Raw genomic sequence first — 23,936 nt, 5'->3', positions numbered from 1 at the left:
GACAAACGAAATAAGCCTCTGCAAGGACTGTGGATTACAAATACTGTCACTCACAACAAACTGTGAAATAACTTATTTTTGGGGGGTGGGGGGCATTGATTCATTCTTTTTTTTTTTTTTGTAATTTTCACTCTTTAAAGTTGGATTTTTGGCCCTGAGGCAGGTCAGAGAATGAGAAATAAAACAGAACACAGGAGGCAAATTACATAGACATATATTTATATGCATATGAATAAAAATACATATACATATTGTACAATATCTTGGCAGAGCGTGAAAACTGCTCTGTCAGCCCAGAAACAGAAAGTAAGCCTCTTTAAATAAGTGCAAAATGTTAATGAGACAAAGAATTGTAAAGCATATATAAAGTCTTTTTTTTCCGAACTTTCTTTCACATTTTGTTTTTCCTGTTAAAATCACACGGAGCAGACATGGAGATAACTTGTGCAAAGACCCATTTATATATATTTATATATAAATTTATATCTATGTACATACAGTTTGTTCATCATAAGAAGTAGCTGGTGCCATTAGCTTGACATTAAAGTACTGCTCAAAGAAAAGAAGTTAGGGCCTCTGCAGGACCTAGGCTGTGCATAAACCAAAGAGTAAACCAAGCAGAATCAGTTTGTTGTCTTCAAAATAAACGGAACATTTTTCTCACAATCTCAACGGACGAGAGCCGCGAGGAGGCCCCGCAATGTTCCTGAAATGGTGGTCTCGCTTAAACAAGTGCAAGATGTCACACACGCAACAAAAGCAACACTTCCACACTTCAGCTGGAACGAGAAAAAGAAACTAAGACGAAGGCTTTGTTGAACTGATGCAAAGCTTTACACCGTTTCCTTCTGTGAGGGAGAAGAAGGGCCGTCTCACTTCTCCGGCTGTCCCCCCTCAACCTGAAGCCTGCATCTAATGAGCTGAGGACGCATTACAGTAAGTCCAGAAAGCATTCAGTGGCCGAAAGTTGAGGGAAAATATGGAGTTTGAGATTTCTTTTGCAACCACTGAACATTTTCTGTCATCTCACATTGGATGGGAAATGAGCTAAGAAGTTCAGTGTCTTCTGTCTTATGCAGCTTAATGTAAAACAGTAGAAACACTTTTTTTTAATGTCCAGCAAAAAAAAAAAAGACAGCAGAGGAATGAAACAACCTGGCTGCGAGTAAAAGACAAATAAGCGAAAAGACTACATCGGCCCTACACGAGAAGCAAGCCTCCTGACCTCTCAGCTCCATCTCTCTGCTCAATATTTGATGCCAGAGCATGTGAATTATGGATGGTGCTTATAGAAAATAATACAGTGTTCAACAACATCACAGGTGCACTGCTGCAAAGACCTACGAGTAGATAACAGGGGGATTTTTTTTCCTTTTTTTTTTTCTTTCTTTTTTTTTTTTTTGCAGCACTGCTGGGCTCTAAACACAGCAACAACAACAAATCACCAGCTACTGGCTGCTGGTACACGGGTGCAAAAAGGCCCGGTGAGCTGAAGGTCAGAATCTTTCCAGCACTCTGCAAGAAATGTATCTGCAGCCAGAAACATGCCCGGCTGTTTTAAACGTAGCCCGGCCTTTACTTACAAGCACTCTTTTTTTTTTTTTTTAAATTGATGTCATGGCAGTGTCCTTTTTCCTTTTTTTTAGCACATGTCAGGCCATCTTCAGTGAGTGTAAGAGAAAGAGAGCAGGAAATAAAACTCACAGTGAGGTGAAATTTAGAAATGAATAGATACATGGGAAAACAGACGAGAGACGGGAGTGAAAAGGGGGCAATAACTCATCTGACACGCACAAATTGAGGGCAAACTGTTTCGAATAGCAGGCTCTCGCGGTTGATTCTGATTTGCTTTGGACAACAAGGAAACCTGGACAAATGGCATCTCATGGGGAAGAGAAAAATGAAAAATACAGGTCATTCAGCCAGTTCCTTCCTTCTCATTCAGCCCTGAATGAATCAGACAAACGCTCTCTCAGTTCTAACACACAGAGGTCAATTTAGCTTCAAATCAATCAATTAAAGAATGCAGCTGAAAGAAAGCTGCAGATTATTTCAGGAGGGGAAATAACTGAGGATGTATTTTTTCCTGGCTTTAATTCTGAAAATCACCTTCCTAAGAAAATAAACTTCCCAGGAGGGTGAGGGGGTGAAAGTGGAGGACATATAGGATGATGCCGTAAAAACATAAAGTGCTTTCAATGAGGGGTGAACGCAGACAGGCTGAGGTAAAGTGTAACGGGAGGGCAAAACAGGGCGGCTAAAGGAAAATCAACAGCCTCAGATTTTCTCATGTAACGCTGCGGCTTACTGTATCCTGAAAATGTTCAAAGAGATTAAGATTACGGATGTGATGACCCGGTAAAACAGTACTTAGGTAGCTTTCATGTTGTTGTAACAGTTCAAAGATAATAATTAAATAAACAAACCTGAAAAAATAGAAAAATTACAATATGGGTTATGAAACAGCAAATCCTACAGCTGTCAGGAAATCCAGCTGTAGGAACGGCCAGGTGTTTGGGGTGTTTCGAGCGGATATCCGGGTTAAGACTTCATCCATCATTCATCCATTCATCACAGCAGATAAATTAAAAGAAGTTAATAAAAGCTAAGGAATCATCACTACATAGCCAATGGTTCTGCAAACAGAGACCTTCTTTTATCCTCTAAATGGACCGTTTACCTCGGTGCGACCAAAGCAGACCTCCAGCAAAAACCAGCAAGTTTCCGGTACCAAAAATCTGCATATTCATCAGTTTTTTAATCCAAACTACAGCTGCAGCTAACTTTTTTCCTCATCAGTTAATCTGACAAATGTTTTTTTCATAGTATATGAAAGGTTAGCGCTGTGGTCGTTGTATCATCAAAGCTATAAATCATCTCGTTTGAAAAGCTGAAACCAGAAAAAGTTACAGGTTTGTTTGTTTTCTTTTCTTTTGCTTGAAAAGCGATGATAAACAAGTTATTATCAAAACTGTTGATTAATTTTACTGTGTGATGACTTAACGATGGAGATGCATCTTAAGTGCAGAGATCTCTGCACTGAGAGTCGGTGCTCATTCTTTATGCCTCTGAAAACTTTCTCGGTCTCAGCGTCTTGAAGACGAGATTACAAAGGTCAAACTGAGACCGCTGGCCTGGGTTCAAAGGTCATCTCTCTCAGCCCGACCTTGACTTACTTCACCGACCGGAGAACGCACGTGAGGCGCCTCTCGAAGCTTTATCCGTAAACGCTTTGGCAGACACTAACCAGCCTTCTTTTCAGCTTTCTTTTCATGTTAAACTGTTAGATCTAGATATGTGATTTTTGCACCATTTGTCCAGATCCTACCACATTATGTTTCATACACAAACACAACCAAAGAAACTTTTACAAAAACTACAGCTGGACACCAAACAGACTGATATTAAAATGCTACAGTTCTTTTTTTTTTTTCTTATTCTTATTATTATCGTGAAAACACATCAACTAAAATCAAACATGGCCACGTGTACAGGAATAGAAATGTGTACATAAAGCTCTCTTTGAAATACCGCTCTTCTCATTTTTTGTTTTGTTTTTTTTTTTTTAATCCTGAACAGTAAATGAAGGCCTGTATAGAGAGAAAAATCACACACACACACACTCACTGGACAAAAAGTGAAGAGTCGCTTAAAACCACTGCAAAGAGAGTGGCGATAAAAACATCTGCCTGTCGGAGTTCACGCAACATACACACATGGCATTTTTTTTTTTTTTTCAAAAATCCACAAGTTTGTTTGTTTTTTTTATGTGGGAGGGTGAAATCATCACTTCCTACCACATCAAGTCCTTTTCACCATTTTGTGTCAGTGTGCCAAACAGTGCAGTGGCACAAAATGGTGCTGTAAGAAAGCGACTTCCTCTCTTTTCTTTTTTTCACACTTCTATGAACCGGGCTGCTTTCTTTGCCTTGCTGCAGCCACTCAAGAGTCAAACAGGTGGCGGGGAGAGAGACTGAGGAGAAAAACTCTTCCAAAGACGAGCGCTGCTCCCGCTGTCGTCCCCTGAAAGAGGGACGTTACACTTAAGAAACTGTCTTCTTCCCACCCAGGTCTGCCTCCTTCCTGTCCAGCCGCATGTACGGCTCAAACGCTGAAGAGCCGCAGCCGTAGGAGGACGACAGTTCGTGGTGAGCGCTCCCCAGCAGCGGCATGGAGAAGCAGAGGGGGTGAGGTGGCGGGACACCCAGCCGCGGGGAGGGCGGGGTGCCCCCCAGCGAGGGCAGAGAAAGCCCGAACGTCCCTCCTGGTAGGGAGCTGGGAGGGGTGCTGCTGCTGATCCCTGGAGAGGTGGAAGAGCCTCCACCCGGGCTGCTCAGCAGGGAGCCATTTGCCGGATGAGATGGAGGCCCCAGGAGAGAGTTAGGTGGTGGGGGGGCGGGGCCCGACAGGAGGCGCCCCTGCTCTAGGAGGCGCAGGATGTTGCAGGTGGCCAAAGACTCAGACGTGGAGGAGGAGCGCTTGTCTGAATCCTTGGTGGTGTCCTTCTTCTGTTTGGTTCTGCGGTTCTGGAACCACACCTTCACCTGTGAAGGCAAACACACTCTGTCAGCGGTGGAGTCGGTAAAAGTGTTACGAGAAGAACAGAGAGATCATTTTACTAAGACTCAATCACAGTCGTGAAAGCCCTGATTTTATTGCACCTTTTCTTCATTTCAGCACTGGAACGTCTGCAGAATCATCACACTGAGTCACTTCATGCCAAAGCTAAAAAGCTCCCCAAGACTGAGGACACTTTGTGACCTCAAGTGCACTGCAACAGTAAACCAGTCATAGCCTCAGGACTCCATGAAGAACAAACAGATACTTTAAAATCAAGGCAACAGCAAATGGATCAACTCTGTTGTCTTTGTCTGCAGCTTTGACCATTATTTTGCCCACTTTGTGGCCCTAAGAGGTTTGAAATGCAGAATCTCAACTGAAACACTGGAAAGTAGAATCCAAAGGGAAAAATAAAGTGAAAATGTGAAGCTTAAAGAACAAAACCGCTCTCGTAATCGTTCACTTTCATCACACAAGACATCGTGTTAACCGCAGCCAAACAGCAAAAGCTTGGTGAACTCTGTCTGTCCTTGTCTGCCATATTTAATTAATGGAGCACAGCTTTAATGTACAGTACGCTGAAAACTTGGGAATGGCTACGGGGAGGTTGATTGGAGGGAACATAGGGGTCACGGGGTCACAGCTCATAGAGAGACACCTCGGTAAAGGAGTCACACATGAAAAATGTATCGCATCCTGACCGAGATACAGCCAACTCCGTGTTTCGCTGCAGGTTCACTGTGTCGCGGAGTGTGGCGCTAAAAGGAGCAGCGTAATAATTCAGCATTTCCAACAAGCTCTCGGCTTGTTCTAATCAAAAATGAATCAAAATCATCGGCAAAAGGAGTCAAAAACAAGTTCGGGAAAATTAGGAAAGCTTCTGTGGAACGAGACGTTGCTACTTACAAGTTTTTTAGTTTGAGCTTTACTTAAGAACTGGAATTCAAATTAAGATTCATTCATTTTAAGAAAAAAATAATCAACATTTTTGCCTTTTTCTGAGTTATTTCTTTAATGTTTACCAGTTAAAGTTATTCTAGTTCATTAAAAGTAAAAGTTAGGAAGCTGTAAGAAAATAATTTTAAAAAGAAGAACTGGAACCCTTTTTTGTACTGACAAAAAACAACTGAAATAAAATAAAAGAGACTTGGAGTATGTGGTTAATGAAACTGTTTGACTGATTTTTCCCCCTGAGAAATATCACTCATTATACCTGAAAAGAAAAAATTTTAAAAAAGTTAACTAAAACTAAACAGAAAATTGAAAATCCATCCTGGAAACCGAATCAAAAACAAAATAAATAAATACGTAAAAATAGAAAAAAATGAAAGCCACGAAGCAAAAATAACTCTGTGGTGTCAGATGTGATTTAGCTTAGCAGCCTAAATACTAAAGCTGCCTCACAATGCTCCGTTTGTGCTATAAAAAGCAGTAACAAGAAGCAACCGTTTTTAATTCTCGCTTCAGACTTTAAAGCTGTTTTGAAAGATTTCAAACTACACATAATGTGCATTTACATATTTTCAGTTTCAGTTGGTGAGCAACTTATAGAATAATTAATCTACAGATTTATTTCTGAACTAAATAATAATCAGGAAGAAAAAGATGCAAATCTGAGCAGTTTTTCTTTCAGCTTTTTTTCCCCTAACTTCTTATGAGCAGCTCATTTTCTAAAGGTGGTGCTTCCTTACATGTCATCCAACCTTCTTACTTCATTTTGTTGCTGAGGTTGGAAACCAAGCTAAACTAAACCAAAGAGATCTCTCCAGGGATTTACGGTATTAAATAATATTTGTTAATCATGCCTCGTTTATCGCCCCACTTCTTCTCCACTCACATCTATATGGTGTAAATTTATCCAACATTACACAACAGACTTTCCTAGAAATCCAGTAATCTAATCCCTGGTAAGAGGGGATTCCTGTTACGGGAGAAACACCTAAGCCTGTGAAGGATCTGCAGCTCATGCTAAAAATTAAAAGGGAAAAAATACTTTCATATGACTGTGTTGATTGCACAACAGCCAAACGACACATACGAAGGAACGCGGCAAAGCTACGCGAGCGCACATTCACAGAGAAGTTCTGTGTAAACTGAACGCACGCAGAAAGTGGTCACATGACCCATCGCTCTGACAGAGGGTCTCATAGGAACCTACAGGCTTAAAACACCATTTTAACTTCATTTCATCAGGTTCGCTGCACATGTTTGGCCTGATCTTAAAGCACAGGTGTTTGGATTTTTAACAGGAATGACAAATCAGTAAACCTGTGATGCTGATAGTGCCACAGGAGTTTCATATACAGAAATATCATCCTGATTATGGGCTTTATTTTGCTCACAGAGGACTTTTTTGTGATTGAAGCACACAGCTGTTTATACACTTTTTATTTTGTGCGCTTCTAATAGCTTTGTACGATTATTAAATATATATGTGCAGATATTTGCAGCTTAAAACCACTAAAAGGGAAACTGTCAGTAAATTTTACTTAAATTAAATTTCCTTGTGACTCGGGTTTCCCCCTTTTGAGTCTGGAGGGGGGTGTTTGGCCTCTTTGTCGTGGCCTCCTAGCTCTCTATTGCATATCGCCCAGTGAAGGCAACAATGACTTAAACATAATGTTTCCAGGTCAGCGAGTGGTTGTCCTCATTGCTGCTGAAAATCACTGCAGTCCACTGGTAGATTTCCAGCTGCAAGTAAGAAAAAAATGGAGTCATCGTGACCTGGGGTTTGTGTTGTGTTTGAGCAGAAACAAATTAAGAAAAGAAAAGAAAGCACAGCAGCTGTGTGCTGAGATGGACTCGAGCTGGATGTCTTCTGATGACTTAGCCTCAGGGGCAACTGACAATGTTTCTGTGGTTGCTAGAAAAGCTATTAATGACTAAGCCTGTGACTGTAAATGCAGAGAAGTTTTTAAAAAGATCACATAAAAAAATTAAACTGTCTCCACGCGACGGCCGCTGGTGCAGACGTGATTGGTACTGGCCTGTTGCTTTAGTAACAGGCAGGTAAACAGTCACTGTGGAGAGCACAAGAGGAAATGTGTTTGCTATAAAGCATCGGATAACAATCCTCTAACGGTGATGTAGCTTTGAATTTGGCCTTTTAAATCAATCTGCATTTTTTACTTGTTAATTAAAAATAACTGGACTTTTTTGGCAAGTGTTGCACTTCCATGACCAGCAGATATCCCGGGTAAGATTTCAGTTTCCATCTGCTGATCATTAAAAATGCAGATCTGTCCAAAACAAATCCCCAGAAATGTGTCCTGTGCCACCGGAGGCTTCCATACATGCTCATCTAATCCCGACTTCTGTGAGATTATGGGACATTTAGGGGTCTAAGTAAGAACTCAAGGGCACTTTGATGGTTCCTACGTACACATTTTGATCCCTCCCAAGGACCCTGTGGTCCTTCTAGACTCTTGCTGAGAGCCACTTTTATGCAACTGGTATCAGCTAACTCTTATCTTCCAAAACATCTGAGCAATCCAGTAAGGCAATAATCTAAAGCTGTTCATTTTTATTCAGATAGTCAGTCTGGCTGGTGTTAACTATAGTGTCACTGTGACAGCTACTAGTTCAAGTGAGATCGTAGTTCCAGCTACTGACCGCGACACAAATAATGAGATCAGAGAGGATCGAAAGAATCCCACAGCTCAGAGAGAAATACTGACGCAAGCAGATCTTACTGCAAAGACCCAACGAGGCGCAGAGGGAGGGACGTCAGAGACGGAGATAACAGGGGAGATGAGGGGAGGGACAACAGGAGGGTGGGAAAAGCATCAGAAATGATGTGTGCAGCATCGTGTCCTTCCTTATCATCCAGATTTCGTCCTCGTTAGCTCACGCACGACCCTCTAAGACCTCTCTCTGTATCTTCATGCGCCTGCCAAATATCCAGTTAAAGGCTTTCACTATGGAGGAAACTCCCTGCCAATCCCTTTCCTCTATCCTCATGACGTGGGCGTGGCTTCATCTCCTGCTCACATCAGTGTCCTCCTATCCACTGCTCCAAACAAAAAAATATATATAAGGGGGAGGGAGGGGTGGAAAAAAAGCTTTCCGATGTTTTACAGAGAGAAAATGATGAGAGGAGAAGAAAGCAAAGCTGCCTTTGGTACATCTACACTATTGGATGCAAATCCTTTTTTAATGGGATCCAGGGTTCAGCGCGGGGGCAGAGATTACCGAGGGAGATCTGGATCGGGTGTGACCTGCATTTGCCCTAGGCAGGCAGGCAGGCTCTCCCTCTGCACCACGCCCTGATGCACTACAGGGGGCATGGTCGGGGCGAGGGTGAAGAGGTTAGGATTGAGTCCTCCATGAGGTTATATTTAAAACAATTCAGCTTACTAACCAATATTCATCTCATTGTGTTTTCAGCTCAGACGTCCTCATCACTACATCATGGAATAACAGTGCTTCATAAATAACTCCTCCTCAAATGCCATTAATGATGAAGAAGAGCTGCTATTAAAGGATCAAATGTTTGGCTATGTTGAAAAAAAATCACATATGCATGTCTGTCTTGACCAGTGGATCTCTAGCTTAGTTTCCAGCGTGCATGTCACTTCTTTTCCCTGCAACCAGCCGGTCCTGAGCACCTGGTAAACAGTGATGGGGGTAAATTCAGCCAGGTTGGGGTAAGTTCAACAAAATGGAGAGATGATGAGGCCGCCGGGCACAGGTCAGAGGCCTTCACCGTGGTTACAGCCAGCTGCAAACAGCAAGGCAAACTGGGTTAGAGGTAGAAAGGTTAAGCCAGATCAAGACCCAATGTACAGATCAAGTGGGCATATGTGTGTGCACCTAAGCTTTGCTGCATCCAGCAAGAGATGCAGAACTGGAGATCATGAAAAGATTTATTTGTGTTTAGATGCATTTATAATTCGCAATTTTTTAATGTATTTTTTTTTGTGCACTTTGACCCTTTTGTTGTATGCACTTGACCCCCCCGTGTCACCACAGTAAGCTGAACTGTCTGAGCCAGCACGATGGAAAGCATTAACTACAACATCCCAGCAGCACTCTCTGACTGTATAATGGCCGTGTAATGCAACGTGAAATGCGGCGCACTTTCCACGACTCCTCCATCTGCTTGTTGCTCCCACTGTGACCCTGTTGAGATCCCCTGATCTCAGGCATGTGACGAACACACAATGAAAACACTTTTCCATGAAGATTGTACCAGGCGCACCAGGGGCCACTGAACCATATATAATGCGACGATGGATGCTCAACTGTATGTAACGCAATGGGCCACTGGCAAGTCAGCTGTACTGTATGCAATGGGTCGGTAGTGGCTATTACTGGAGAAGTGCGAGAAGCTAATGGGCCGGACCAACTATCTATTATAAACTAACTGTCCTTTTATTTGGGGGAAACTTACACTAATGTCTATAAAACTGTTTGAAAAGTACATTTTCACAAAGATGATCAGTCTTATTTATGTCTCTGCACCTAAACTTAAAACTCACCTGTCCGTTTCAAAATAACCATCATTATATTTGTTCACTTCTTAATCACTACCCTGACATTTGAATCATTTACATGCTTTTATTGTGAAGCCCCGTGGAGCGTTTGTCCTCAAATGCCCGCGTAACCATGTTGTTTTAGCAGATGGCATCACGTCACACCGACCCTGGCCTCTCTCCATTGGCTCCCTGCATGTTTTACTTTAACGCACAGCAGAAATGCTCCTCCATCAGGGCCCCTCAGCTCTGCCTGACCTGCCCGGGAGAGGCGCTTTAAACTGTCGAGGACTTCCTTAAATCACTTCTGAAAGCATATTTTGATAAACTCATTAATGCAGTGCTGTTGTTTATTTTCCACTGTCTTTGTTGTCTCCACTGTTGCTGCAGCTTTTATAGCTTTTATTCCTTAAATGGTATTTATTAATATTATTGACATTTTGCTTTTCGCCTCTTCCCCACCCGCCCGTTAATGTTTGGCTTTCTGTTTTAATTTACCTTCTGAGTGTCCTGATTTTGCTCATTTTTCAAAGCACTTAATAATAAGCCTTTTTTAAATGTGCTCTATAAATGAAGTCATTATAATAAAATGAAGTTTTTCTGTACACACAGCAGAGGATGTGACCTCCTTATTGTTTCTGGGTATTTCAATATCACTTCTGTCGAGTATCAAAATGTGTGGGTGCAAAGAATCCCAGGATCTGCCTGTTTGAGGTTAAATGTACCAGATTTTATCATTTAAACACGTTCGTGTGTGAAAAAAACAGCAGTAATACTGTATTAAAAGTAAAGTCACCTCAGTTTAGGACTAGAAATCATTTTCACCTGCCTGATATTCACACCTCCCCTCCACACTGTTGTCAGCAACACATTTCACCTGACCTCTAAACCTCCGAGCAGGTCCAGGTTCACTCAGAGGTTAACCTCGTTTTATAGAATCGCTGGTAGACATGGCTGCCTAATCCTCCTTAGCACAAAAGCACTCGGGACTGTTATGAGGCCCACCTCTCTCTCTCTCTTTCACTGCCCCTCCTTCCTGTCCTCCGTCCAATGACTGCTCTCCGTTTAAGCCATTACCTCCTCCCCGCGCACACTGCAACACTAGAGATACACCGCACGCATTCGGCAAAAAAAACTCAGCAGGTGTTTGGATGTGGTCCATGACTTTTTGTGCATGTCACCCCGCAGTCACTTGAATTTCCCATCGCCTTCGGCACATGGTCTCGTCTTGGCCGCGAAGCCTCGTGATGCCCAAATCTGTGACAGTTGTTATTTTTTTTGCCATCTTTCTGGGGAATCACAGCTTGTAAAAGCAAGCTACAATAAAGCGCGACGCTACCTTATTCTTAGATTTCATGTCTGTGCATGCATCACCTCTAGCACAGGGGGTCCCTCCTCTCCTCTGCTCAGCGGCTTTCCTGTTAAAGACTTTAGAGCGTTTTAAATGAGCCCAAATGAAAGCATGTAAAGCCATCTATGCTACTAAAACAGTCGTTAAGGTCACATTTTAGATACTTGTACTCATCAGTATTTGACTGGATTCATTACCTTCTAATTTATTTAATTTGCTTCTCCTCCACATTTACTGCGTTTATCTGACTGCTTCCCAGCATTCCCGTTTTCAATCACAGGAGTCGTTGCAATTGTCAAACTGGAAATCTTACCCCAAAAAAAGGGCCACATGTGTGACCTTTGACCCCTCTAATTGTCTGGCAACTTAGGGTCAGATTTGTGTGTGTGTGTCTGTGTTCGTGTGAGCGTTTGTGCACATGAAGTGAAAACCTCTTGTATCCAGTTCTGCTGATTTCCTATTTCCCCATAAGCTGAAGGATTACAGGTTGCTCCATATGTTTGTAAAATTACCCTCTGCTTGGCTTCACACACTCTGCCAGAAACTGATGAAGCAAGTCAAATCAATCTATGAGAGTGATTAGGGACAAAGGCGGCGAAGAATTAATTGCTGTTATGTTCTGATTACCTAATCAGTTGATTAGATAATCAGAGCTTCACAGGTTTCTTCCTGACCATCGCTAAGTTGGACAAAGTTCCCATTTTGAAGACGACGCTCGAGTTTTAGGTCACTGCGGAGCAAAGAGGAAAGAGTTTGTTTCTTTTCACCACCAAGTCCAAACATTTAATCTGAAAACACAAAGGCAGCAAGTGTCCGTCTTTCTGTCTGTCTGTCTGTCTGACAGCCTCCCTTCCTATCTCTTTCTCTATTCTGAGTGTTTGGACAATCGCCGCACTGTGCGGCCGCCTCTCTGCTACATCTGCAAAACTATACGTAATGGCCGGGCCCTCTACGCTCCAGACGATCGGCCAGACAACGTCTGTCTGGGCCGTCATGGAGAACAATACGCACAACGAGCACATTCACTGTAAGCAGACACCCGCCGGAGCACGGCTCGTCGTCTTGTCTCAGAGGAACACAGATAGCTGTCTTTCAGGGATCCATCGGCATGTACGTGAAATCACTTTCTGCTTGTGTTATCAAAAAAGGAATCTTGTATGTCTTAAGGAGGAAAATCGGCTTTCCCTTCACACTAAAGGGCTTAATCAGGTCCATAATACACCTCTCTTGCTATTTTCCACTAAAACATTGACCGTTAAATAATATTATGCAAAAATACTTTTGCACAGTTGCACAAGCAGATGGTAACTTCAGTTTCATAAGAGGTCAGAAAGGTTCATCGAGAGCCACGTTTCTCTCCTTTTACCCTCCCATAGTGCTCAACATAACAATTATTAATTCATTAATACATTTTATTTATGAACCACTTTGCAAGCTGCTAAGAGAAGCTTTACACAACCGCTTACAAAGCCAAAATTACAGGTTTTGGGCTCCACATGAGGTCATCTGTGACCTCTGACCCCTCTGCAATACAGTAGGCCACAAGACAAAAAAAAAACGCAGCAACAAAAAGCATCATTTGAAGTTTTTACAGCCATTAAACTGCTCTCCAGGCTGTTGGGATCAAGAGACAGTCCATCTGAGAGAAAAGACATCGGACAGGGCAACAAAAAAAGCATGACGCTCATATTGGGTGACTTATACACCTGCAGCTACATCTGAGAGGTTCACTCTAACACTGGCTGTATACTTCCTTCCATCTATCCAACCATCCACCCATCTTCTACCACTTATCCGGGGCTTCAGGTCACTGGGACAACATGATCCTGTCCCTGGCTACCGCCTCCAGCTCTTCCAGGGGAATACAGAGGCATTCCCAAACCAGGTGGATTGCAGTTTGGACATACCCAAAACACATACACACTAAAATGTGCTTCTTTTACAGAGTGTTTGGAGGCCAGCAGGGACAGAATCTGACTGCCTCCGAGGCCAGAAAACACATGCAAATCATCCGTGTGCACACTCACCTGAGAGCTCAGTGAGGAAAACAAACTAAAGCAGACTGAAGGATTTGTTTGGGATAAAAACAAGAGAAGTTCAAGAGCCGATCTGCATTTTAAAGCTCTGTGAACGAGCTCCACCTGCTCTGATCCAACACTTTTCACATGAAGCCAACTTTGTGTCCCACATACTAAACAATTTAACGGACAGCACACTGTACTGCACAAAACATAACTTTTAAAAAAATATATTTTCACAATATTTTTTTGAATTCTCTTGACACTGAAATACCTTAATTTACACAAAAAATCTTCTCATACACCCTTCTTCATATTTTAAAATAAGTAGGCAGTGGAGGCTGATAAATAGAAGATATAGGAGACACTTTAAACTTGGATTTTAGTTTCTGTACATGGTAAAAAAAAAAAAAATCTAAGGCTCTGTGGTCACAATCATGATCCTAGAACAGAATTATTTTGGAGATTTTTTACGTTTCTAACAGCTGAATACTAAAAGATGTCTAACAGAAATCTAAAATCAGTGTTTATTTGTTGTGCATTCAAACAAATATGACAAAAAAGGTGTGCATTTGTGCTAGCATATGCCCAAATGTGCACTGTTCAGTCAGCTATAAATTATCTATAAAACACGATCTCATCCCTGAACTCTCTCCCATTTGAGGCAGGATTATACCACAGCACAGAAACCATTAAATCCACAGCTCTCTGTGGAAGGGCTGCAGACAACAAAAGGCTGATACAAAGGCAACCTGTACTTCATCTGGAGGGCAAACACACCACTCGAGCTAGTGGAGAGATTTAAAAAACACACAAAAAGTTTGTTTTTCTTTGTTTTTTCCTGGCTGAAAATGTTGTACATGTTTTTTACATTTTTCTAATGCTGACAGGCCATGTGTTTAGTCTGGAGGTGTGAGGTAGAATACACACAATAACACACAGATAGTGTGTCCTAAAATACAGACGGTTATATAGACTTTCACTGAATCAGCTGATTTCTCTGACTGCCATCCTAAAGCAACTCCACATGCAGGAACACACCTCCATAAACATCCATCAGCCCTCTGTTATCCAACCAAAACTGGCCATGAATGTAACTGAAATGGAGGCTTCATGTACAGTTCAGGCTTTGTGTGTGTGTGTGTGTGTGTGTGTGTGTGTGTGTGTGTGTGTGTGTGTGTGTGTGTGTGTGTGTGTGTGTGTGTGTGTGTGTGTGCGTGTGTGTGTGTTCCAGCCCTTCCTGCTGTGTTGTCCAGTACCGGGGAGCCACCTGCCGGGATGAAGGGAGAGCTCTGAGGTAACAGATTACAGAGTAACGCGTTACAACAGAGTGAGAGCCATGAGTGACCCTCTTTACACCTGCTTTGTTCATATGTGGACTCAAATGTTTCAGTGAGGCTGAAGTCTTTGGTCTCTCTGAATTGATTCAGTCAGAATAATTTTAAAAAATGACTGTAACTGTAACCTTCATAAATAATACCTGTTCTCCCCCCTACTCTTTGAGCTCAATGCAGCAAAAGAAACAGTCATTTGCACTGTCAAAATAAAAGCACTTTGCTATGGTAAAGATATGACTCTCCTCCTTAATATTTCGCGAATTTGTGTATTTATGAGCTGCTTCATGGTCAGCTTGAATACAAGCAATACTTGGAGTTAGAGCATGGCTCAGTGATTAAATCCCCAAATACTGTTTTGTTTTGTTTTTTAAATACTCAACTGTCGAGACTCTCATGTTAGTGTTTGTGTGCGTGTAAAGAGGCCGGAAGTCTATGAAAGGGTGTCTGATACTTCAATAGTTGTTTTACACAAACGTGTGTTTAACGTAAAAGCAAATCTTGTTTGGGATTTGGGGGATTTTTTTAATTTTTAATTTAATTTAATTTTATGTATTTAGTTTTTTTTTTTTTTTGTCTTTTTTCATTTCCGTGACCACTGATACAAAAGAGTTTAGCACAAAAAAATCAGTACGAAAGGTTTACAGAAAAATACGCAAATTTTCTCCATATTTTGATTTGAATTACTGAATTTGATCATCACCTAAAAGTCGGTCATATTCCCACCGAGTAAAGAGTACTGTGCTCCAAACAAAATCGAAACTCCCCCAAAACATGGACTTTATTCAAGCCCTGAGGCCTTCTGCTGTTTTTGACTTCCAACAGAAATTGTTCACGATAGATAGATAGATAGATAGATAGATGTGATTGAGTTGCTTTTAAGCGTAACGCTCTTTAATTGAAGCATGAAAATCAGATTACTGCTTGAAAATCTTTAGAAGCGAACTCAAAACATCAACAAACACCATAAGTCACCAGAAAGCCAGAAAAACATCTCCAAACAGCTTCCTTAAAGAGGGTCTAAAACTTCTAAGAGCTTCCATCTTCCCTTTGTGATTGTGCGCGATTAGCCTTGAATGGCGCATTTGCCTAAAAATATGGACCCGCCACCGATAGAAAGAGGATAATAATGAGGAAGAAAACGCCTCTAATGCCAACTAAAAGCCTTTCGATCACGCTTAAAAGCTGCTCCAATGGCATTAAGAAATTTCGACTCCATGGGTTTAATATTTTACATCAAAGAGATTTTTTTTTTGTCATTTTTGTCGTCACTTGAAGGCCAGACAGTTTTTCATTCAGCCAATCCTCAGCAGCAGGAAGCTGAGGCCCTCCCATTAACACCCCTAGACTCAGCGCTAATGAGGGACACAGTGGCTGCTCTGTGTTTCACACACCTCCATCCCACCACCTTTATTTGTGAGCGCATGTTTTGAGGTACTTCATAATTGGTTTGCTTCGCAGTTACGAAGATGCGCAAAAGCGCTGCGTGTTTTTGCTTGCAGCAAGTGTTTTCACGCAGGCGTCGCGTCGTTGTGAAATAATGCGCACAAGGTTCTCGTAAATCCTCTGTGTGCGCATACTTAGAATAAAGCTTGATCTTACATTTACTGTAGGCGCATATATATATATATATATATATATATATATATATATATATATATATATATATATATATATATATATATATATATGTATGTATGCCCATAATTGTCAGCTTGTCCTTCAGCCAACAGTTTAGCCAGTTATAATTTGTCATTTAGGGACAATTCTCTGAAACCAGCTCATTTGTAGAAGAAAAGACAGAAACATAAAGCCTGCTGTGCTGCTGCTGCATAACTCCATACAGCTGTGACCTCTGGGGTTGGGCAGGTATGAATGACGGGAGGTGGGTTCAGGAATGAGTGCCATGAAATGTCACGATCTATTTTTTGTGTTACCCAAAAACACCAATCCCCCTCCCACCAATCATTTTCTGTAGTTTTTTGTTCGCTGTGTGCTCAGCCTTGATTCTGTGTGGTTCCTTATCAACCAAATAAGCTGGATTTATAACTATGTATTTACATTTTAATTATATTTTTCTGTTTGCTAAGAATTAAAAGTTAAAAAAAGACATAAGTGCACTTCGATCGTTACACACAAGGAGATAATGTGCATCCACGTGTGTCACAAAGGTGCTGACTCACCTAATGTGAGGCTGTGGTTCAGTATTCATCAATCAAAAAATGCTTACATACACCTAAATGTAGGCAGAGGCATTTTAAAAGCTCCAAAAAAATGGACTTGTGGTGGACACTTATTGAGCCCATCACTGTGAAAACATGTGATCATAATTGGACTGGTTAGGCCTGCGGGTTTCAGGCTCATTCCAGGCCTGTATCAGGTTCAGTCAAACCCATGAGGTCTATTTGTGGATCATTCTGCTTCATTTTATGCACAGGATATTTAAAAGATGAATGAATGAAAATCCCTGTGCTATAAACCTGATTTATTATCTTAAATATGGACATAAATGTACCATTTTCTGTGGGAAATTATTCTGTGCTTGGCGGCTCCTCGTTTCCGATTGGTTGAGGAGCCAATTAAAGGTTCTGCGCACGCCTGTGCCCACAATTAAGAAAACATCTGTCTGTCGCTAATCGAACCCCCGTTTTAGCTAGCCAAGTGTATCAGACGGCTGGGATATTATTAAAGTAGCCTTTGTTATGAGATAAATGTATTGGCTAGGAACCGGCTACTTAACTTAGTAGCTAAGTGATAGTTGGAGAAAATTTCGTCATGGCTAATTATTTTTAAATATTTATAAATCATTTTGTTTTGTTTTGTATCATTTTTTTAAAAAGTATTTTTGGTTCAGAGCAGCTAGCTCCGTTTTTGGCCTTACCTGCGTTTCCGAGAGATTCAGCTGTCTCGCGAGCTCCGTGCGCTCGCGCCCCACTACGTACTGGCACCTCTGGAACTCGAGCTCGAGCCGGTACAGCTGTTCGGCCGTGAAGGAGGTCCGCGTGCGTTTGGGCCGGTCCAGGTCGAGGCCCTTGGGCAGGACGATCTCACGGATGGTGCCTTTGGCGTCTGTCCAGAGGGAGAGACGTCGGTTCGGTTAAAGTAAGTGTTAACGTGAGGCTCTGGTGGGTTATAACATAGCAACAGATAGCTGCCGAAAACGAAACAGAGAAAAAACTAAAAAAAAAAAAAACTTTAAAAAAAACTTAAAAAAACAAACAAACTAAAAACTACATTAGGCAACTTTTCAACAGGTGCAGACTTCAGAAACACAACTGTAAAGATGCTAAACAGGCCAATTTATGACTTTAGGGAGAAAACATGGAGGCAAACAGACTCTGTTATCAGTAATGAGCCTGGGTGTTAGGTGTTGTAAATGATGGCACATACTTTTAATGGTATGTTAGTGGGCTCTTAATAAAAAGTAACCGAGTCACTGCCTTTAATCCCCTCCCTGACGTTTCTTTATTGACCCAAAGTGCCACGTGAACATTAAAACTGAATTAGTTGGGTTTAAACTTGCCCTGCGCCCAAAACGCAGGGACATAAATGAGGCTTGCAGAGCCGAGGGCCATGTTGGGTTAAAGTGCGTAAAAGATGGATAAATAAATAAATAAATAACACATTTGTGTGACGCATTGTCAAATTTATGGTACTGTGAGTATTTGGCTGTTGGTCAGTTCCTTTAAAAAAAATTAAGTGTTGTAGCACTTAGTAGTAGCCCTGGTGTAAAACTGAGCTACTAACGTGTTTTGTAACACTGCGACTCAGCTGCACAGAAGCTCGTTGGAGATCTGAGCCGCTCTCCGAGCATCGCTTTCACTCCAAGCACCAGGACTGCGCGCCGTTATCTGCCCCGAACATTAGTTAGCGCGCACGGTTTCCATCGGTAGGAGGTTTCTTTCTTTTTCCACGTGTTGACTTCTGAGTATTATTGTTTCATTTTTGCCATGATAAGCCATCTGATATTTCAACTGCATATTTGTTTCTTTTTTTTCCTCCCAAAATACTGAAAATACCGAAAACAAAGATAATTTCATACACTGAATTAGACCTAGTGGAGAGCCGAAAATTAAGATGTCCCGGGAAAAAACCGCACATAGTTCTTTAAACCGCGTGTCCAGCCCGTGTATTTGTGGTCTCACTGTAACTACGAATATTTGTTGGTATTTATCACAACGAATGGACGCACCGGCCAGACATGATCCCCTCTTTGTCCGCGGTTTTTTCAGGTCATAAAATATGTACTCCAATAAAATATGAAGAGCTTTGAATTAAATATGAAACAAAACCGATTGAACTGAAGGCACGTAGTGTTTTCTCCGGGCGGGACATGGCTAACGGTAAGAGAAACGCATAGTGTGCGTAAAAACAAAACTCGTTGTTTTGTTTTGGGGTTTTTTTTTTGTTTTTTTGTTTTTTTTTAAAGCTGTGCAGTTACATGGACTTGTGTGGCTCCTATAAATGTCAAACACCCTCTTTTTTGTAACGCGGAGATGAAAATGTAAATAAAACATTGTGGCTCGTAAAACACAGCAGGTAAGTTAAAAACGAGGATTGTTGCGTAAAAAACAAAAGGCGGGTTGTTTTTGCGTTTTGGTGACAGTTAGAAGCGTCAGTGGAACGCCGTGAATTCATCAGTTATGGTCCCTGCACGCCATGAGCTGTACTGAAAACGCATTTCAATCCCAGCACTACCAACAGCTCAAACACAAGTGTTTGGTTAGCCCCCAGGTCCCTGATGCATAATGAGCTCTCCGTCTTTACGCACACATAGTTTCTTTGCCTAAAGTGTAGCCAGGCAAGAGAAAGGGAGGGGGGAAAATCTTCTCTTCAGAGAGGCCAAATCTGCTTAAACACAATCATACAGCACATACAGTTTAGATATGTCTTTGCTCGAGCAGCTCGAACTGAGCAAATATTTGCAAGCAGAGGACGAAGCCAGCGGCTGTTTGCAGACCTGCTGACCTCTCGATGACCTCGGTGGCTCCGCGGAAAAGCCGGCCTCAGCTCTAAAAACAAATCCTACCGGCGTTTAACCGCACAGTATCCCCACCAAAATGGCCTCATAGATCTGTCCTCCAGGCCTCTTTTTTTCTCAGATGATCAGACTGAGGCAGCACAATAAGGACCGTATGTTCCAGCACTAGGGAGTGACGAGTGCTCACAATGAACACCTGTCTGCCGGGTCTCTTTGTGCAGAACTACGTTTGATTCAATATGTACAGAAATAATCACAAACACTGTATTTTACATGCAGATAAAACGCTCGAATAGAATCACCCAACAATGTTTAATTACCTGTAACAAAGAGTCAGAAATAAAGAATGACTCTGTTGTTATTAATAAGCCGTGTAGGTGCATTTCTACAGGAGCACAGAGCATGAAAAAGCAGACGGTTTTTAGACCTCTTACATGGACATTTCTCTCCCTCTTCCTGCCATAGCCCTCCTACTGAATTGTAGTAATTTTAATATTCTCTAAAGCTAAATATGCTTTTTTGCCCTTAGTGTGATACATGACAGTGCACGACTAAACGCTCGATGAAAGCTAAAACTAAACCAGCCAGCAGCCATAACATCCTCAGCTTTCTACAACCTGAAAACTGATAGGCCGACATACCGAGTCTGCCCGCAGCAGTTACACACTCCTGCGAAAATAACACTCAGATTTCGTTTTATTTTTATTTTCCTCTCTGAATGCAGAGAAGCTGGGCAGGCTGCTGACGTTTAGGGCTTTTTGTTTTTTCATAACTGAAATGCATTCTGGGAGGGGAAAAAAATCCATGCAGGAAACTCTGACAATGGCTCACAGTTTTAAAATATTCTAACTCTAAATCAATATTTTAAACGAGGTTATGACAGTTATTTCATAACAGAAATAATTTAATTCGAATTTAATTTCCTGCTGGCCTAAAATATGTCTAAATGCTGTTTTACGTGTGTTTGTGTATTTTTACATACATTTTAAAAAGTACATCATTTACTTTTGTCATATTTTTTAACTGTTATCGGAACACATGATTTAAGAAGACTTTTTATTTTTTCCATGATTCTGAAAGAACTACCAGCAATCATTTACGAACTTTAAGAATTAGAAGCTGATGTATTTTATTTTATTATTTATTTTATTTTATTTTTTTTTAGTAGTGATTCTTGGCTTCATATTTTATCATAACTTATTTTCTTCCGGTGTTACCCAGATTTCTGGCCTCCTGCAGGAGGGCGTGGACTGACTTTAACACTTAATGAAATATTATTTATTAATATATTTGTAATGACATAATGTTACTGCGAGAAAAGGCAATCAGCTGCTGACAAGCCAACAAACACACACACTTCTCTCTCTCTCTGTGTGTGTGTGTGTGTGTGTGTGTGTGTGTGTGTGTGTGTGTGTGTGTGTGTGTGTGTGTGTGTGTGTGTGTGTGTGTGTGTGTGTTTAAATATATATCTGTACTTTTGCACAAACAGAGCGACTTCTCCCTGATTGTAAGTTTACCTCCAGTCTTTCTTTTGCTTCCTGAACCTCTCAGCTGTGATTTGAAGCATCTGCACTCACTAACGCTTAAAGACAAAATATCCCTGCTGTTAGGAAAATATAAGGCATCATCTCACTGAAGCAAAATTTCCCTGTTTTCATTATTGATTGGACTAATTAAATTTTTATGCTTTCACACGAACAAAGGAGCGGCCAGAATTGATGCAGCCAGTGTTAGTCGATGATTTGTCTCAGAGATTTAAGTTTAACTAAACAAAAATGACTTAGAGAGCGAAGGTGTGTTTGCACCCCTGCTCTTGCTGTTTAAAACTACTATAGTTAAAGTGCACGCCGCCTGTTGTTACTACATGAGAGGCTTTTTTTTTTCTTTTTTTGTGGGTCTCTCTGCACCAGATGTGTCATGCTCACATCATACGTTTTGTATAGAAGTTCAAGTGTGTGTTTGGTAGTCTAACTTTCACAGTTTTGACTCCATATAAACTAAAATGTTTCTTTTTTTTATTTAATAGTTTTTATGATATTTAAAATTTTCCAGGAAAATTCCTACCACAGTCTAAAGCGTGTATATTTTATTTTAAAGGCAGTGCCTGCCTACACTGTGTGTCTTAAGTTAGCTTATAATCAGAACTGTTATTGTTGTACAGTCACTTAATTTACGATACTCGTGCGTAAAATTTGACAGATCTCAGTGTGTTCGGCAGTTTTAAGCACAGGACTAATCTCTTTGTTTTGTCCACTCACCTCTTACTAAAATCCTCCGGCAGTAGTCAGGGTCCACTCCCAAAAGTTTGTCATGCCCGTCTTCGCTGGAGGAAGTCGGCGTGGATGCTGATGTTCCCGGGGTGTCGGTGGAGCTCTGAACCGGAGACCGGTTCCCTATCTCGGAACGACACTTTGTTTCCATCCTGTCCGGACACAGTGGGTTGGGACCACAGCGGTGGTTCCCATCGCCCATAGTCGTGGCCTGGTCAAACATCTACAAGTAAGTTACAATCTATAAGATTAGCTTTATCTCTCCCTCCTTACGTCGCTGCCGCTCAGTCCTCTCTTTCTACTTTCTTCACCTCTTTGAAAATGTTCTCCAGAGACGAGGAGAGCATGCCCCCCCCTCTCCCTCCAAAATAAAGTAGATCCAGTTACAAAGGAACCATGTGGTCCTGCAAGGGGACCGTGGTGAGCTTCAGGTGTTGCTGCATGACGCACGGTCCAGAGTCCAAAACCGAAGCAAGAGTTAGCCGGGCCTAGAGGGGGGTGAGAGCGAGAAAGAGACCTCGGGATTTTTTCTCTAACTATACGAGGTGCAGGAGGAATGCATGGTGCGGGCTGCAAGGGGGGCAACAAGATCTACGGAGGAGCGGGGAGGTACCACTCACACACTGCTCACCCACATAGAAATAAAGTGAGAGGAGGCGCTGAAAAAACCCCACAGCGGCCACAGTTCACCGTGCAGAAGTCAGGAAGGAAAGTTTCTCCTGGTTTGTCCAGCGCAGCAGCCTGTTACTTCACTCCCGGTCAGATCAGCTGCCTCTGCAGATCCGTGACTGCATGTTGGTGATGATGATGATGGTGAGATGGCCACATAAGGGGGTCGTCCTTCTCCTGCTTTTGAAAGGCGCACACACAAAAAATATGTCTGTGTTGAGACCCTTCTAGAGGGGAGTGTCGGGTAATGGGGTCACATTTGCTCGCAGAGTCTCGAGCACTCTTGTTGGTTTGTTGACAATTTGCTTTACAGCTGAAACATCACGTCTGAGCGGGGCGGCTCGAGCACCCTGCCTACACCAGAGCAAGAGAGACGGTGCTGTGTGGATAGCATTTGTGGTGACACGGTGCACTTTACAGAGGCAGGAACCAGACGTCATTTCCTGCCCGCACAGAGTCGCTCTCCCATTGGTCCACCGGCAGGGCACGTTTTCACTAGAGGATGAGCGGCGCTGCGGACAGCGATCAGGCACAGAGACATGAGACGATGATTTTTTTCTTTCTTTTTTTCTGCAGTATTTCTCTGGAAACAGCCAAAAGCAGCGATGCCCGGGTTTCCCCACAGCATCAGCATCAGCTCTGACTTTTTTGTGTTTGTTTTTGTGTTGTTGTACGGCTGAACTCTGAGCTCCTCACTGCGGTCCAGAAAAACAATGAGTGCAGATGCACAATGAACAGTTCTGACCCAGTAAGGTAAAGCCTGAATTATTCTCAATATATCTCAGTTTAGCTCGATTTTTTTCCCTCACTCGATCAGAGGCATGTGCAATTCTCAATGCAAGACTTTTAACACCAGTAAATAATAAAAAAGATATTTGAGCTGTGCAGTAAAATATATGCTTAATTTCCTGCTTATTAAATCCTGGATGTTCTCATCGGTCTTTGCCACATATTGGGGGTGAACAGAAAGCCCTCTGCCCTGCTCGCATGCTGTGAGCGTTTCTAAATATTTTCTTCATTCATATGAACCTTCAAGTTCCTATTTTCTTGTTGAAATCAAAATATTACGATACTAGTCGTTCTTTAAAAATCAAAATTCATGATTTGGGGGCATTAAATACATTTCTATATTACTAGACTGTGCTGAGTCGCCTCACTACGTAGAACCTCCAAAATTGAGTTGGATTTTTTTCTGAGAAAGTTTTTGTTCCCCTGGATGTTGTTGTGATGAGGCCATAATTTTGGATAAAACACAAAGCAAATAAATAAATAAATACAT

The 23,936-nt window shown here is 41.8% G+C and overlaps 1 protein-coding gene and 1 long non-coding RNA gene across 2 annotated transcripts; one reads left to right on the top strand and one right to left on the bottom strand.

Moving 5' to 3' along the window:
- Positions 1 to 300: 300 nt before the first annotated feature.
- Positions 301 to 22,317, bottom strand: vax2 (ventral anterior homeobox 2). Its single transcript, XM_031726882.2, has 4 exons — positions 22,300 to 22,317; positions 21,977 to 22,211; positions 17,619 to 17,806; positions 301 to 4,544 (listed from the first exon to the last, which is right to left on the bottom strand). The coding sequence occupies exons 2-4, from the start codon at positions 22,209 to 22,211 to the stop codon at positions 4,044 to 4,046; spliced, it is 924 nt and encodes a 307-aa protein (XP_031582742.1). The 5' UTR covers positions 22,300 to 22,317; the 3' UTR covers positions 301 to 4,043.
- On the top strand, positions 17,713 to 23,327 carry LOC120437709. Its single transcript, XR_005611359.1, has 3 exons — positions 17,713 to 17,839; positions 22,000 to 22,217; positions 22,321 to 23,327. It is a non-coding gene; the product is annotated as an uncharacterized LOC120437709 (long non-coding RNA).
- The last annotated feature ends 609 nt before the right edge of the window (positions 23,328 to 23,936 follow it).

The sequence above is a fragment of the Oreochromis aureus genome, linkage group 3, assembly GCF_013358895.1.
Source record: "Oreochromis aureus strain Israel breed Guangdong linkage group 3, ZZ_aureus, whole genome shotgun sequence".
Classification (NCBI taxonomy): domain Eukaryota; kingdom Metazoa; phylum Chordata; class Actinopteri; order Cichliformes; family Cichlidae; genus Oreochromis; species Oreochromis aureus.
Note: the sequence above shows the minus strand (reverse complement) of the source record. Positions and strands in the feature narration are given on the sequence as shown.